At 41.7% G+C, this 17,931-nt stretch overlaps 1 protein-coding gene across 1 annotated transcript in view; it reads left to right on the top strand.

Moving 5' to 3' along the window:
• The window catches only part of LOC107693225 (NHS-like protein 1), a 123,676-nt gene that overhangs the window by 98,873 nt on the left and 6,872 nt on the right, over positions 1-17,931 (top strand). The window contains exons 3-7 of the mRNA XM_016492517.1: positions 1,177-1,304; positions 5,931-6,123; positions 7,236-7,367; positions 10,005-13,175; positions 17,263-17,377. Of these exons, the coding sequence (XP_016348003.1) occupies positions 1,177-1,304; positions 5,931-6,123; positions 7,236-7,367; positions 10,005-13,175; positions 17,263-17,377 (3,739 nt within the window). The remainder of the gene's footprint in view (positions 1-1,176; positions 1,305-5,930; positions 6,124-7,235; positions 7,368-10,004; positions 13,176-17,262; positions 17,378-17,931) is intronic.

Genomic DNA, 17,931 nt, shown 5'->3' with positions numbered 1-17,931 from the left:
CCCCTCCCCCCCCCCCAACCTTTCGAATTTCCGTATGCGGGAAATATTCTAATGGGCCGCTTTGTGATATCACAAAACCCGGAAAACAAACGCTGTAGTCCAAACGAGCCGTTCGTTGTAGTTCTTGAAAAGGGATTTTTTTAAAAACGAAATATCTCCCTTTGGAGTGGACTTTGAGATTTGTAAGTTTGAAGATCTTTTTTATGCCATTTCACTGACTAAAATTAAAAAAGTGAAAAAGCATAATAGGACCCCTTTAAAAGGTATTAGATTTTTTAGATTTTTAATTAATTAAACATTTAAATACGATTTTTTTGTTTAAGTAATTTTTTATCATTCTTTTTTTTAGTTTTTTTTTTTTTTGCATTTATTTTCGAATTTAGATATGCTTCAATGGCATATTTTCCCCCTTTTTAGACTCTGTGGTGCTATCAAAACATCGCTCTGTTTGCTTGAGCATTTTCACCAGCACGACAACAATAGTGAGAAAAAAAAAAATTTTTGGCGAATGAGAGAATCGTTTGGGAAACTTGTTTGCGAAACAACTCAATATTTTTGCAATTCAGTTTGTTGCTGTTAGTGGCACAGAAATGGCACACTTCAGCTATTTAATGGGCTGCATCACCCAGCTGCAGTTCAGTGTCATAAAATGAAAGTCAGTAAATAAGGAAAGACATGCAGAAGATGAGCGAAGATGACATGCAGAAGATGACATTGTCAGCAGATAGACTGCTGGATTCAGCTGACTGGATGACTGAAGGGATTGTGGGATGTGTGCCAAGGGGATGTAGCTGCCATCTGCAACAGTTAGCTTAAAAAGCCAGTATTTATGATGCAGCCTGCACATTGTCAAACACACACACACACAAATATACAGAGCGGAACACATCTCTGTCCACTACTGTTTTAAAATCTCTTTACAAAGTTTGTCTAACATCCACAAGTGTAAAGGGGCAAAATACGATTTTAATATAATTTTTTTTTTTTATTACTTCAAAGATGAAACAATTCCTCTTTTCATCATTCCTCATTTTCATGTTCTAAAAATGGTGCTTTCACTCTCAGACCACTAGAGGGAGCCAAATAAACATGATCTGCTTCTATACCTTATGTTTGAAAGTTCATAAAAACTTTCTTTTTCAAACTTGTCCTGATGTGTCTGCTCTGTTCCCACAGAATGTGATAAACTGAGGAAAGATGGCTTCCGCAGCTCACAGTACTACTCACAGGGGCCCACCTTCTCAGGCTCCACAAACTCCCAACATGAGGACGAGGATATAGAAGATGATGAAGCTGATAAAAAGGTAGGATTATTTAAGAATTGTTTCCTGGTCATTAGTACTGGTTTTATATTTTATTCTATTTTTATATATTTTATTGTATTTTTATGTTTTTATTATATTTTATATTATATTCATATAAAATATAATAATAACAATTATTATTGTTGTTTATAGTATGTTTACATATATGTATGTACTAAATGTACGTTTGTTTAACGCATTTTATACTCTTTTTATCCATGCCAGGTTTCAAATGTACTGAAACATCCAGTGTTTTTCACTGTACATTTTAATGGTCTAATGCCTGATTTAAAAAAAAAAACAAAACATGAATTCAAGTGGTGTAAAGTGTATTATTTGTTAGTATAGTATAAAAAGAATGATCTGTTATGAAATCAGTACAGAAAGCTGGTCTGTGATTGCAGTGACTGTGTAGAAGCCTGTAGGATTTGGCTACCCTCTGCTGGAGAGAGTGTCTGCCTGCAGATGGGTTCTGGGTACTGAATCAAGCCTCCCACATGTGCCTCTGTGGAGTTCCCGCCTCAGTTCTTCAGTATCTCTGCCGGCTTCATTAATGTTGTCAGCCCCATTATGAGAGCTGAACCCCAGGAGACTGACACGCTAATGAAACTATTACTCAGAATGTTAGAAAGCAACAACTGCGCTTGTGTTATTTACTGAGATTTTTCATTCGTTCAGCCTGTGCGCATTGAAGACAGGTTTGAAAGAAAAGGACTTTAACTGAATTAATTCAATTGGACAATCATGAAAGTTTTAGCAAGAAATAATTATGCAATTTTGTTTATAGCACAACCATCTTACCCTTGCCCTCATTCTCTCTTGTCTTTATCGCTTAAGCACACTGCGTTCAGGGGCCCTGGAAAGGTCAGACCCTGTAAAAGCAAAGATTCAGGGGTCCTTTTGTCCTCCTATTACCCCTAGCCCTCCCTAAAGGATCCCATGCCCTTTTACCCTTTTTAACCACCCTAGACCTACTTTCCCAGCCCATTGGGATTGAGGTTAACTCAGGTTACAGTGCTGGACAACACATTTAATTGGATTAATGCCGAATGAGAGAGGTAGGCTGCGCGAGAACGCCGTTTGCTTTCAGTTTCGCATTGAATTAGCCTAATTCATTTTGGTTTGTTTAGCAACTTATATTTTTCATTCTTGTTTTCTTCTGAAACCGTTCAAAATAGCCTATAGGCTAGGTATTGTGTTTATTGTTTGTACATGATAATATTTCGCTTTATTTACCGGTGTTATTTATGAATGTAATAATGCGATTTGTGCTTATATATTTTTTAACCTAAACTGCAACGTAACATTAATGTAGACCTACATACCGGTATCTAAATATGATTTCATATATTTTATGCTATATATACCTACCACATTACCCTCCACTGGATGTAGAATGAGCAGCAATAAACCACATTTTGGCGTTTTATAATACTTTTGTGGATATTTTGGTGAAAGTAACTCAAAAGTAGTGTAACGCATTACAATTCAGAGACAGTAATATTGTAATGTAACTAATTACTTTCAAAAGACAGTAACTAGTAATATATAATGTATTACATTTTGGAAGTAACTTGCCCAACTCTGTTTGTCAGTCTAGAATTCATATAGTTGGTCTGTGTGTTACACTCATAGTTTTTTCAAAATCTTAGAATTTGTAACTGGATTTTATCTGTAATTCCTAATAACTTTTTCCTAACTGATATGTCTGTTTCTAACATTTGAGTACTGCATGCATGACCACTACTTACCTGTTCTGGGTATATAACCACGTGGATAGATCTAATATGAATGTGTCTGAGTGCATTAACAGTTCTCATATTAACAGTTCTGACATTTCCTTCTCTCTCTTTGGCCTTTGAGAGTATCTTCTTGAGCATTAAATCTCCCTGCCAATTCAGCTGTGCATCACTGTGAAGTACACACTCACACACACCTTATCCAAAAGAACACAGTCTCACCTACGACATAGTCTCTTCCTCTGACAGAATAAGCTCTGAATTTCCAATCCCTTCTGAACTTCACTATGACTCAGGAAGAAGCTGCATTAGACTTTAAAGCACACACACATACACAAGCCCACACTAATTCAGTCTGTCAGCTCCGTGACTTAGTCAGACATCCCAGCGTGCTGAAGCTTAGTCAACAGTGCCCAGTCTCTGGAGTTCCCTTGCTTTTGCAGTGCTACAGCACATCTTACAGCACAAAAGTGCTTTTATAGATAAAATCCTGTTTCTAATATTATATTTCAAATACTTCATATAGAGTGAGAAGAGAACTTTCTATTTAGATCTAGGATCCCCCTAGTATACCACAGATCAGAGCTGTATCCCCCATACAGCCTTGCAAAGGCAAGTGCAGTTTGCATGCATATATTGTCCACCCAATCTTGAACATAGTTACATTCTTGACACAGACACACTTAAACATAATTGAGTGTAGATATGTGTGCAGTTTTGTCTTTGTCTTTGGTTTTCACATCATTTGCTTGTGCAGAATGTGTGTGGCTTTGCATAAAAGTTGTACTGGAACTGGATGTGTGTGTGCGCTGCATGTGTGATGCATGTATGTTACTAACTGGCCCTTTTGCCTGTCTGCCCTCGTCAACTGGTCTCCAGGGGAGACGTTTGACAGGCAGGCCAGCATCCGCCGCTCCCTTATAAACACTGACACTCTGGTCCGCCGGCCCAAGAAGGTTAAGCGGAGAAAGACTATTTCAGGGGTGCCTGACAGCGTCCAACAGGAACTAGGTATGGTATGGCTTTGCCAGCTCTCTCTGCTGCTGCTCCTGCCTCACCTGTTTCCATTTAGTTGAGTTTCATGTACTACTGTAGCTGTCATGACCATCTAATGTAGTTTGACATGACCATGCCTCATTCCTATCTCAATGCATTTTCTTTGCATTGATTTTAGAATCTTAGAATTATCCTAATCTGGGGGCGTATTACAGAAAGTTTCTTATCTTAGGTCTTAACTTAAGATGTGATATGTTAAATTAGGATTTTTCAGAAATTTGTATTACAGAATCAAATCTTAACTTGATTTGGGATTCTTATCCTATCTTACAAAATCGTATCTTATCTCTAGTTAGGAAATCTTAAAATTGCATTATCAAGCTCGACAATCCACTCTCAGGTCTGTTACCAAGCAACCAACACTGCGCAAGCTGCTGATGAGGTAAACAAAATAATAGAAGCTACTTCACTTTGAAAATCGCCTTTTGCAAATAACCGTAACACCGTGTCTACACCGGACGCGACAGGTGTCGTGTCGCGCCGCGCCGCAGCAGCTGAAGTCTGTCTACTTTACACTGGACGCGACAAAGCGACCGTTGAAAATCATTTGAAAATGAGAGCTGAACCCCAGGAGACTGACACGCTAATGAAACTATTACTCAGAATGTTAGAAAGCAACAACTGCGCTTGTGTTATTTACTGAGATTTTTCATTCGTTCAGCCTGTGCGCATTGAAGACAGGTTTGAAAGAAAAGGACTTTAACTGAATTAATTCAATTGGACAATCATGAAAGTTTTAGCAAGAAATAATTATGCAATTTTGTTTATAGCACAACCATCTTACCCTTGCCCTCATTCTCTCTTGTCTTTATCGCTTAAGCACACTGCGTTCAGGGGCCCTGGAAAGGTCAGACCCTGTAAAAGCAAAGATTCAGGGGTCCTTTTGTCCTCCTATTACCCCTAGCCCTCCCTAAAGGATCCCATGCCCTTTTACCCTTTTTAACCACCCTAGACCTACTTTCCCAGCCCATTGGGATTGAGGTTAACTCAGGTTACAGTGCTGGACAGGCCTTTTGCTTTCCGTTTTCTTGTTCTTTCTTTCTTCTTTCTCCTGCTTTTTGCTATATCATGGAGAACCTTTTTTTTTGGGGGGGGATGTTATTTCACTGCCTTAACATCATAAAACATAAAAATTGTTTGTTGCTTTTGAAAAGGTTTTTGCTGCAGATTTTTGGTTTTAAAAATTCATTTAACTATTTTATTGGAGACAGCTTTTGTAGAAGCAGCATTTTTTAGAAGTACTCTTTATTTTACACTGAAAGTCATACCTCTTTGACTGAGGCAGGACGGGTAATAAAATGTTGAAACATAAAACAAGACCTCAGGCAGCTGTGAATAGGGTTTGCACTATTGTTAGTGACCTGGATGGATAATTAAATGTATTGCGGTGTACTACAGTTGGTTTGTTAGGGAGGCTGAGGGAGGCCCAGGTGTTGGATTGAAACTTCAGATGGTCCACTTGTAACTCTGCTGCGAACGGCGTTCCCATTTCAGAATCACAATGCGTGAACAGAGTTTTAACGCCTCACTGGTTTTTCCCCTCTCTCAGCTCTCGTTCTGTATTCTTTCTCTGAGTTTCTCAGTGTGTTTATGTGAATGTGTGGTTTGGTGGTCAGTTGCCCGTGAAACTGCTCTGTATACTCCTGGAGCTCCAATAAGTCGGGACACAGAACCCTTAAACAACCCTTGGCTAAAGTTAAAGAGGAGCTCTGAGTCTGAAACTCCCTACTAGTCTCAAAAATGCTTTATTTTTATTTTTTTTCTTCTGCTTACTTATCTCTATAAGCCCCCTGCAGTCATGAAACTCACTGTATTTTCACCTCTTTTCCAGTCCACAGCATCTTCAGGAGAGGAAGAGAAAGACACCTGCCAAATGAGAGCACAGAGTCCAGCGCAGGTGGAGGGGGTTGAGGTTGATGGACAAATGTCACAGACCAAAGCTCCGCCCCTGCCCACTCCAGAAGAGAAGATGAGGCAGCAGGCTCAGGCCGTTCTCACAGATATTGTCCCCATCAATGTCACAGGTAAGAAATATATCCCATCAGCTGTCAGGCAAACCAGTCAGCATTGCAGAAACTTTAAAAATGTCACTTCCATGTTATGTCTCTGAAGAGTCCTTATGTTTGTCAGTCTAGAATTCATATAGTTGGTCTGTTACACTCATAGTTTGTTTCATGTGGATCTCTAACCAAAATCTTTGAATTTGTTACTGGATTTTATTTGTAATTCCTAATAACTTATTTATTATATGTACCTAACATTTGAGCACTGCATGCATGATCACTACTTACTGCCTGTTCTGGATACATAACCATGTGGATAGATCGAACGTGAATGTGTATGAGTGCATTAATAATTCTCATATTAACAGTTCTGTCATTTCCTCAATCTCTTTGACCTTTGAGAGTTATCTGTTTGAGCATTAAGTCTCACAAATTCATCACTGTGAAATATACACCCACACACACACCTTATCCAAAAGAACACAGTCTCACCTACTACATAGTCTCTTCCACAGGCAGAATAATCTCTGTATTTCCAATCCCTTCAAAAAAAAAAAAGGGTCAGGAAGAAGCTGCATTAGACTTTAAAGCACACACACATACACACCCCCACACTAATTCAGTCTGTCAGCTCCGTGACTTAGTCAGACATCCCAGCGTGCTGAAGCTTAGTCAACAGTGCCCAGTCTCTGGAGTTTCCACGCTTTTGCAGCGCTACAGCACATCTTACAGCACAAAAGTGCTTTTATAGTTAAAATACAGTTTCTAATATTGTATTTCAAATAAGGGTTGCCTCTTCATATACTTCATATAGAGTGAGAACTTTCTATTTGGATCTAGATTTTCCCCTAGTATACCACAGATAAGAGCATGCAGTTTGCATGCGTATATTGTCCACCCAATCTTGAACATAGATGCATTTTTGACACAGACACACTTGAACATAGTTGAGTATAGATATGTGTGCAGTTTTGTCTTTGTCTTTGGTTTTCGCATCATTTGCTTATGCAGAATGTGTGTGGCTCTGCATGAAAGTTGTACTGGAACTGTATGTGTGTGTGCGCTGCATGTGTGATGCATGTATGTTACTAACTGGCCCTTTTGCCTGTCTGCCCTCGTCAACTGGTCTCCAGGGGAGACGTTTGACAGGCAGGCCAGCATCCGCCGCTCCCTTATAAACACTGACACTCTGGTCCGCCGGCCCAAGAAGGTTAAGCGGAGAAAGACTATTTCAGGGGTGCCTGACAGCGTCCAACAGGAACTAGGTATGGTATGGCTTTGCCAGCTCTCTCTGCTGCTGCTCCTGCCTCACCTGTTTCCATTTAGTTGAGTTTCATGTACTACTGTAGCTGTCATGACCATCTAATGTAGTTTGACATGACCATGCCTCATTCCTATCTCAATGCATTTTCTTTGCATTGATTTTAGAATCTTAGAATTATCCTAATCTGGGGGCGTATTACAGAAAGTTTCTTATCTTAGGTCTTAACTTAAGATGTGATATGTTAAATTAGGATTTTTCAGAAATTCGTATTACAGAAGCAAATCTTAACTTGATTTGGGATTCTTATCCTATCTTACAAAATCGTATCTTATCTCTAGTTAGGAAATCTTAAAATTGCATTATCAAGCTCGACAATCCACTCTCAGGTCTGTTACCAAGCAACCAACACTGCGCAAGCTGCTGATGAGGTAAACAAAATAATAGAAGCTACTTCACTTTGAAAATCGCCTTTTGCAAATAACCGTAACACCGTGTCTACACCGGACGCGACAGGTGTCGTGTCGCGCCGCGCCGCAGCAGCTGAAGTCTGTCTACTTTACACTGGACGCGACAAAGCGACCGTTGAAAATCATTTGAAATTTGTGTCAGCACGTCATAAATAGAACGCGGCAGCAGTTTACTGTCAGGGATCTGTCGTGTTGCACCGCGCCGTAGACAGCATCACTGATTATAATGAGTTCTATAGTATTTTGTTGCGCCGCTCGCGTCCAGTGCAGACACGGTGTAAGGCATTAGTCACTTGCACAATAACCGGTAATGCTCCGTGACGCTTTGTTGGTCTCTGTAATGCTGGCTGCAGCTCCTGTGCTAACTGTAATATCATGCTGCGCGGCAGTCTGTTATTACTTCTAAGTGTTTTGTCATCAAAATGTAACACATCTTCAGGGTCCTCCAAGAGTCTTTCTACCATTAAACATCTCCGTTCTTCATTTTCAATTATTAATAAATGTAATACAATTGTTGGACAGTGCAATTGTAAGCGGTTTTTCCGTTAGCTTTCAAATAATTTTGAAGTTAGGACAGCTGTGGGGTTGTCCTAAAGTTAAGACAGTTTTTAGGATTTTTTGTCAAGTTAGGAGGTTTCTGTAATACCCCCTTCCTATCTGTAGTTAAGATAAGATAACACACTTAGGAAACGCTGTTCTGTAATAGCTTTTGTCCTAAATGTGGTCCTAACTGAAATTACCATGGTTACCAAACAGATAAGATAAGATAAGATAAGATTTTAAAGTTAGGATCTTTCTGTAATACGCCCCCTGAGCTCTTTCTCTATCCAAAATAAATGTATTCCTATTTAAAATAACGGTCTCATTAGTGTACTCTCAAATCATGTATTGATTTGCTAATTTAGTGCCCTAAATGGGGATTTTGTTTTACTTCTCTTTTCACTGTGAGTCTTTGCATGCATACTCTTGACGCTCTCTGTTATATAATCTCAGCATCCCACAGCTGCATCCAGCAGCATTCCATTTCCCACCACTCCCCTGGGTCACGGTCCCTGATTCTGTTTAGTTTGCTTCCTGTTAGTGTATGTGAGAGCTGATTTTGAAGCCATTGTTGGAGGAGGCATGCTACATTTTGCTTTGCAGCCAACTGAAGCCATTGCATAATCCCCTATTCAGATTCCTCTGGCAAAACACTTCATATTTTATCAGGGAAGTAAAATAGGGGGAGGGGAGAGGTAAAACGACATAAAAGAAAGAAAATTGCAGATAGTCATCATAGTTGGGTGTGTATTATGAGCAAGTTTCATGCATATCCATTTTCAATAACACTAGCATACTGTTAAAATGCCATTTCTGTTTGTGTACATGCAAGATTATGGGGATTGTGGAAAGGGCATTCTGCATCACTATTTGTATTTTCTATTTGTAGATAAGCTTTTAATCAACCCTTCTTTATCAGAACAGATGGGTGTGGGGGATAAATAGAGTGTCAAGCTCTTTAAAGATGTTTTTTTCTGATAGCGATGTACAATAAATCTACATTAAGTCCCATTGTGTTGTTTATATATGCAGAAGTAAGGACTAACTTCATGCATCGGTGTCATATTCCTGATTTAAAACTAAAGTTGATCTGATAGAAATGCTTTTAAGACAAGTCTCTGTCTAATGGTTTAGAATATCATGATTACGTTTGTATGGTAATTTATTCGCTAACAGTGAGTGTGACGTTAAGGAGATGCACAGTTGCACTCTGCGGTGTGTGTATGGTAACAGGAGGCATAATGCATTAACGGCCTGTGGTTTTCAACTAAACTCTAAAAATGTGTCTGCATGCATATATGAATAAGCCCATAAATATGTGTGGTTTGTGTGGAAGCGTGCTGTAGTGCCTGTCCCCCTAAGATCCTTGATTTAGTACACACACACTCATTGACACTCAGGAATGGACAACATATTTGGCACCAGCCATTAAGATATCGGTCTTAATTGAAGTTTCCAGAAGTCATCAACATGCCGCATGTGGCTGCAGCTAATCAAATTAATTAGCTCTCAATTGAGAGGGTTAATCTGATTGGCAGCTGATGTCACAAAGAGATGGGAGGGGAGAGAAACATGGAAACAAGCCGCTGTAGTATTTGTCATAATTGTCTCTTTTCTGTTTTTCTCCGCAGCGGCTAAAGGGCGTGGAGGAGAGCTTCGGCCACAGTCCATGTTTATCCCTGGACAGTATTCAACACTTGGGCAAGTCATAAATGGGAATTCCACTCTCCGTCGATCTATAACAAAAGATTCTGGCTGCCAGACTGAGGATGTGAAAATCGTCCCACCCTCTGTGAGGAGAATACGGGCTCAGAAGGGCCAAGGAATTGCTGCTCAGATGGCCGGCATCTCCACCTCTGCTACGAACATCTCTTCAGTTTCCGATGGGAGCTCCCCTGGAAATTCAGTTGTTGTAATGGCACCACGGTTTGGCAATGATATCCAACGTTTTCACAGCTTGCCGCGAGGTGCAAGGGTCTCTCTTAACGCAGAGCCCCTTTACAGTAGCACCCCTTTCAGGCAAGAAGACTCCACTGCAAAATCAACTCAGCAGATTGGAAAATTACAAGTAGATGATACTGTGGTGCACATGAGGAATGCCCCCAGGGTATGCACCCAAGCACGGCCAAAATCTCAGGAGGTTAGAGGTACGTGGGGATCTGTCTCGAGTCCAGCCTGTGTAGTTTCTCCACATGCTGCCTACTCAACCTCCCTTATACCTAATGCTACTCTATCATGTTCTGCTGAGGTTATCGCACTTCACACGTCAAGCCCTGGCCAGAGCCCAGTTGCTGGCTCACCGTACACTAAAGCTAGACCTCTTAGCATGGTCTCAGCTGTCAACAGTGAGAGCACCAGTAGTGTGGGCACAGGATCACACACACCAGAAGCAGGTATGAAGGATACCTGCAGTGAGACTGGCCAGTCCGATAGCAGTTTGCACAGCCACAGCACCCTTGCCGCAGGAACACTGTCTTCAGATGAGCAATGGATTTATGACACTCCTGAGAATGTCTTGCCCAGAAGGACACTATCTTCCAGCTGCTCAACACCCATAAATCATCTCTATAGTAGCCTTGAACGCTCCTCAAAAGGCACAGACTCTAGTTCGCTCTACTCTATGGACAATGATGGCTACTACACTTCCATGCATCTGGATTCAGGCCTTAGGTCAAGGAGCCAGGGTAGCGGCCATGGTCATGGCATAGGAGGAAGAACGGCAAGACACAGTATGTACGAGTGCCTGGGTCAGCAAGAAGACCAAAACAGCTTGTACAGTGACCGGTCACTGTCACGTTCCATTTCTCTACGCAAGCCTAAGAAACCACCTCTTCCACCAGCACGCACAGACTCTCTACGACGAAAGCCTAAGAAAGCCAGCTCTCCCACTGCCAGTATTGGACAGTCAGATATTAGCAATGGTCCGCTTCTCAACGAGTCATTGATTGCCACGCTCCAACAGTCACTTCAGAATGGGCTGAAAGGTAAAGGGTCCTCCACCTCACCGTCTCATAGTCCTTGTAGTGACTACGAGGAACCCTGGATGCTTTGTTCCAGGAGCCAGAGCAGCATCAGTGCAGGCAGCAGTGGTGTGTCAGTTACAGGGATGGCTCATGTGTACTCCATTTGTCACGTCACACCTTCTCCTAGTGACACTAGTAGCCTCCGTTCTGATTATGCAGACTCCTGGGGCTACTACATGGAGTACCCTCGTCCATCTGGGGATCAGACACGGTCACCTTGCACCAATTCACTTTCTGCTGGACAAGTGGTTGAGATGGCAAATGGGAAAAGCCTCCACAATGGTAACCAGGCTAATCTTCCTCATGCTCAGGAAGGAAGTGATGTGTCTGTGAAGCCTAAAACCTCATCACCGGATAGGGTACATCGATTGACATCTCCATCAAGTGGATACTCGAGTCAATCCAACACTCCAACAGCTGGCACTCCTGTTCCCTCCTTCATGAGATGCATGTCCCCATCAGGCAAACCCAAACCCAGAGTACCTGAAAGAAAATCATCCCTGCTTTCCTCTGTATCCATATCATCGTCTTCCACTTCTCTTTCCTCCAACACCTCTGATTCCAACAGGAACAATATTCCTCCTCCACCTCCTCTACCAGCTGGTCCTGTGGCTATTGTACCTTTTAATCCTCCATCCTCTCCTCCTCCCCTTCCGCCCTTAGGGCCTGTGTGCACTATAGACCAGAAATTTCCCCCTCCGCCACCTCCTTTACCCACAACCCCCCATCAACAAGCATCCATGAGCCCTCCTTACATCAATTCCTCCCCTGAATTTCCACCACCTCCACCTCCGGAAGTGTTGACTGACCCTGTCTTGTCAAGCCTCAATAGTTCTTTCAGCCCTCCACCACCTCCTCCACCACTGCCTGCTTATTCTCCACCCCAAAATCAACACCTACCCAGCTTGACACCACCTACACCTTCCTCTGCTTGCTTAAAGGAAATTAAAGGTGGCTTAAAACCAGTGAACCTAGAAAGAAAACCAGTTTCGCCTCACTCAGAGGAGCTTAGTAAGATTGGCATGCCTCTCATCACCCCTATGGCCCTGCAGAGTGTGCAGCTTCGGCCAGCAAAATGGCCAGAAAACAATGGAGTTAGCCAGTTAGCCAGACCCCAACCACCAGAGAAGCCTCAAAAACCAGGGCATCCCACAGTTCCTCAGGGCATCCCTTGCATACCTCCAAATTTAAGGCCATCATCTCCAGAGAAAAAACTCTCCATCCAGCATAGCCAGGATAGCCATGTTGAAGCAAAACCTGACTGTGTAATATCACATTCTGAAGAGACATCCTGCTTTACAAATGGTTCCATAGATCTTGGCGAGGTTAAGGCCACAGCTGAAGTAGATGGTCTTGAGACTGCCCTCGCATCACCTGCGGAAACGCCACAAAACTCTACACCCAAGAAGAAGCCTCCTCTGATTTCCAAAAAGCCCAAGTTTTCTCTCACCTTTTTCTCAGTGGATCATGTCAGTTATTTGCTGAGTGCTCAGAATGACGATAAAATCTCTATGACTACAGCTGAAGATCTGGACCCCACACCTGTGCCAGAACAGGAAGAAAAGGCAACTGAGAAAGATGGCATTGACATTTCTGCACCTCCTGAGGAGATAAGAGACATTTCTCCCACAAATGGTGAAGCTCAGGAGTTCTCCCAGACTCCTGGTGCCATTACTCCAGATGCAGACAAGGGCACCTCTGAAGCAGAGGATGAAGAAAGAGATGATGAAGATGTAACCAGCAGCACAGGATCTTTTGGCTCTAAAGATGATGAAAGTGGTGAGTCAGATTTTCCTAATTTTACTCTGTGGGGTTGGAGATCATTTATAAAACTGGATGTCACAAAATCATACAATTTTAAATACTCTGGCCTTTTTAAAGAGTCAGAGACACTATTGGATGACATTGTGATCTCAAGCTCTAAATTATATAAAGAGAGATGATAGGAATAAGGGGATGCACATTAGCACATTAGCAGCTTGTATTAAAACAGCATTGTAAAGAAAAAGAGAACTTGTGTATGAGTGCATTTGTGCATTTAAAGCAAGAGGTGGCTGATTTTGCTCACCTCCACCCTTAAGTGAATCAGGGCTTAGAATGGGACATCACTGCAGCAGACCTTTGGATTCTGTACTTTTACTTCTCTCTCTGTCTTTTCCCAAAACTATAACTATATTCTTTCAGCCACCCCTCCTCTCTCACCACCATCTGTCCTTTTGACTTTTGATTATTCTATTCCTCTATATCCTTCTATTGTTCATTCTTTCATTTATTCATTCTCTCACTAAATGTTTTGCATGCATGTTACATGACATGACAAATGTAAATTAATAATAATATCAATAAATTATTCAATATTTAATGAATATTAAGAGTAGCTACACACAGACATCTCTTAAATTAAATTTTTTAGTTTAATGAAGGTGTGCAGCTTACATATCAGGACTTTTCTAGGTATTTCTCTCTTATATTTTTAAAATCATTACAGCTAAAGAGAATATGTGTGTCTCTTTCAACATCATCGTTGTCACAGTGACCACACTCACACTTCTAGCCAGAGTCAGGATAGAATGGGACAGCCACAGCATTCTCTAGGGAAAGCTTTTAAACGGGATGGGGCGGGGGGTGGAGCTGACAGTGGGTATAGGAAGAGAAAAGTGAGGGAGGGGTAGGGAAGAGAGCGCGTAACGTGAGATCACCCTCAGCAGCTCAGGCAAGTGCAGATGTGAGATGAGAAGAGAGCAGAGCAACTGAACTCTGGAAAGGTGGATACGACCATAACAATGTAAGAGAATCTTAAACATACAGCTTTTTACCGTCCTTCATACATGTTATAATTGAACAGCGTGATGCGTATGTGCATGTCCTTGGAATATTTACGGCTGTGATGTGTCTTGGTACTTGTATGAAATGTAGGATTTTGATTGACTGTTTTGAAATCTTGTATTTTCTTATATTTTGCATAATCCGTGTTCAAGCTCTCTAGAGTTTTAAATCTGCCTAGAAGGTTCTCCTCTTCCACTTCTCTTTCCTCCAACACCTCTGATTCCAACAGGAACAATGTTCCTCCTCCACCTCCTCTTCCAGCTGGCCCTGTGGCTCTTGCACCTTTTAATCCTCCATCCTTTCCTCCTCCCATTCCACCCTCCAGCCCTGTGTGCACTATAGACCAGAAATGTCCTCCTCCGCCACCTCCTTTACCCACAACCCCCCATCAACAAGCATCCATGAGCCCTCCTTACATCAATTCCTCCCCTGAATTTCCACCACCTCCACCTCCGGAAGTGTTGACTGACCCTGTCTTGTCAAGCCTCAATAGTTCTTTCAGCCCTCCACCACCTCCTCCACCACTGCCTGCTTATTCTCCACCCCAAAATCAACACCTACCCAGCTTGACACCACCTACACCTTCCTCTGCTTGCTTAAAGGAAATTAAAGGTGGCTTAAAACCAGTGAACCTAGAAAGAAAACCAGTTTCGCCTCACTCAGAGGAGCTTAGTAAGATTGGCATGCCTCTCATCACCCCTATGGCCCTGCAGAGTGTGCAGCTTCGGCCAGCAAAATGGCCAGAAAACAATGGAGTTAGCCAGTTAGCCAGACCCCAACCACCAGAGAAGCCTCAAAAACCAGGGCATCCCACAGTTCCTCAGGGCATCCCTTGCATACCTCCAAATTTAAGGCCATCATCTCCAGAGAAAAAACTCTCCATCCAGCATAGCCAGGATAGCCATGTTGAAGCAAAACCTGACTGTGTAATATCACATTCTGAAGAGACATCCTGCTTTACAAATGGTTCCATAGATCTTGGCGAGGTTAAGGCCACAGCTGAAGTAGATGGTCTTGAGACTGCCCTCGCATCACCTGCGGAAACGCCACAAAACTCTACACCCAAGAAGAAGCCTCCTCTGATTTCCAAAAAGCCCAAGTTTTCTCTCACCTTTTTCTCAGTGGATCATGTCAGTTATTTGCTGAGTGCTCAGAATGACGATAAAATCTCTATGACTACAGCTGAAGATCTGGACCCCACACCTGTGCCAGAACAGGAAGAAAAGGCAACTGAGAAAGATGGCATTGACATTTCTGCACCTCCTGAGGAGATAAGAGACATTTCTCCCACAAATGGTGAAGCTCAGGAGTTCTCCCAGACTCCTGGTGCCATTACTCCAGATGCAGACAAGGGCACCTCTGAAGCAGAGGATGAAGAAAGAGATGATGAAGATGTAACCAGCAGCACAGGATCTTTTGGCTCTAAAGATGATGAAAGTGGTGAGTCAGATTTTCCTAATTTTACTCTGTGGGGTTGGAGATCATTTATAAAACTGGATGTCACAAAATCATACAATTTTAAATACTCTGGCCTTTTTAAAGAGTCAGAGACACTATTGGATGACATTGTGATCTCAAGCTCTAAATTATATAAAGAGAGATGATAGGAATAAGGGGATGCACATTAGCACATTAGCAGCTTGTATTAAAACAGCATTGTAAAGAAAAAGAGAACTTGTGTATGAGTGCATTTGTGCATTTAAAGCAAGAGGTGGCTGATTTTGCTCACCTCCACCCTTAAGTGAATCAGGGCTTAGAATGGGACATCACTGCAGCAGACCTTTGGATTCTGTACTTTTACTTCTCTCTCTGTCTTTTCCCAAAACTATAACTATATTCTTTCAGCCACCCCTCCTCTCTCACCACCATCTGTCCTTTTGACTTTTGATTATTCTATTCCTCTATATCCTTCTATTGTTCATTCTTTCATTTATTCATTCTCTCACTAAATGTTTTGCATGCATGTTACATGACATGACAAATGTAAATTAATAATAATATCAATAAATTATTCAATATTTAATGAATATTAAGAGTAGCTACACACAGACATCTCTTAAATTAAATTTTTTAGTTTAATGAAGGTGTGCAGCTTACATATCAGGACTTTTCTAGGTATTTCTCTCTTATATTTTTAAAATCATTACAGCTAAAGAGAATATGTGTGTCTCTTTCAACATCATCGTTGTCACAGTGACCACACTCACACTTCTAGCCAGAGTCAGGATAGAATGGGACAGCCACAGCATTCTCTAGGGAAAGCTTTTAAACGGGATGGGGCGGGGGGTGGAGCTGACAGTGGGTATAGGAAGAGAAAAGTGAGGGAGGGGTAGGGAAGAGAGCGCGTAACGTGAGATCACCCTCAGCAGCTCAGGCAAGTGCAGATGTGAGATGAGAAGAGAGCAGAGCAACTGAACTCTGGAAAGGTGGATACGACCATAACAATGTAAGAGAATCTTAAACATACAGCTTTTTACCGTCCTTCATACATGTTATAATTGAACAGCGTGATGCGTATGTGCATGTCCTTGGAATATTTACGGCTGTGATGTGTCTTGGTACTTGTATGAAATGTAGGATTTTGATTGACTGTTTTGAAATCTTGTATTTTCTTATATTTTGCATAATCCGTGTTCAAGCTCTCTAGAGTTTTAAATCTGCCTAGAAGGTTCTCCTCTCCATTCTTTGAATGTTTTTGTTAGACAAGTTTGTCCAAACATGCCTATGCATTTTGACGTAACAGTATCAAGTTCTAGAATGCAAGGCATTTATGAGCAAGACAGTATCGGTTTGACAGCTGAGTTTGTTATTATCAGAGCACATTTACATTACATTTATGCATTTGGTAGAAGCTTTTTTGAATATTAAACTGTTTTTACCTTGGATTTGGAAGCGCAATACTTTACGATAAAAACACTGTTATTATAACAACTCTCTCTCTCTCTCTCTCTCTCTATGTATTTACATGTATATGTATGTATTTAAATATATATTATTATTATTATTATTATACAAGTTTAATATATGAATGTTCTACCAGGTGAGGTGTTCGAGTCCAGCACGTTGGACGTCACTCAGTCTCCCAGCACTGTGGGGGACATGGTGACCCCCACATGGCCCCGCACCACAGAGGACCTCTTTGCTGCCATTCACAGGTAAATTCCCACAATACTTTGCTGTGATCCCTTTTCCAGTCTGGTCTACTTCCTTTCCACGCCATCCTTCCCTCGTCCCATAAACCGCATTCATCATTTTAAAGCGGGCTGTTCTATCCAATCTCAGATGCATTCATCAAAGATGGAGCGTGGAAGGAAAGCAGCCTGTAAAGAGTATGGCTTTTGTGGTCTCTGTCTGTCAGATAAAAAAATGCCCCAGGCTGAAGTATTACCCCACTTGGATGCTTATATATAGTTTGGCTGTATTGAAGAGACATGCACTCTCTTCTAATTCCATCATAAAACACTCATAGCCTTACTGCAGTACTTCACATGAAAACAGCTCTGATGCATATCGATTGGCGCATTATTTAAAATTCATTATGTTGTTGTGTTTTAGTTCACACAGCCGTATTACGTATGCAGGCTTGCCATAGTCACGTGTAATGGGCAGGTTTTTGAAGTTCTTCAGCACGTCACACAATTTCATTCGAGAGGATTTGGTTTCCTCTGCTACAGTGTGTGTGTGTGTGTGTGTGTGTGTGGGTGTGTGT

The sequence above is a fragment of the Sinocyclocheilus anshuiensis genome, unplaced genomic scaffold (assembly GCF_001515605.1).
Source record: "Sinocyclocheilus anshuiensis isolate Anshui unplaced genomic scaffold, SAMN03320099.WGS_v1.1 scaffold810, whole genome shotgun sequence".
NCBI lineage: Eukaryota > Metazoa > Chordata > Actinopteri > Cypriniformes > Cyprinidae > Sinocyclocheilus > Sinocyclocheilus anshuiensis.
The sequence above is the reverse complement of the archived record's forward strand: the minus strand, read 5'-3'. Positions and strand labels throughout refer to the sequence as shown.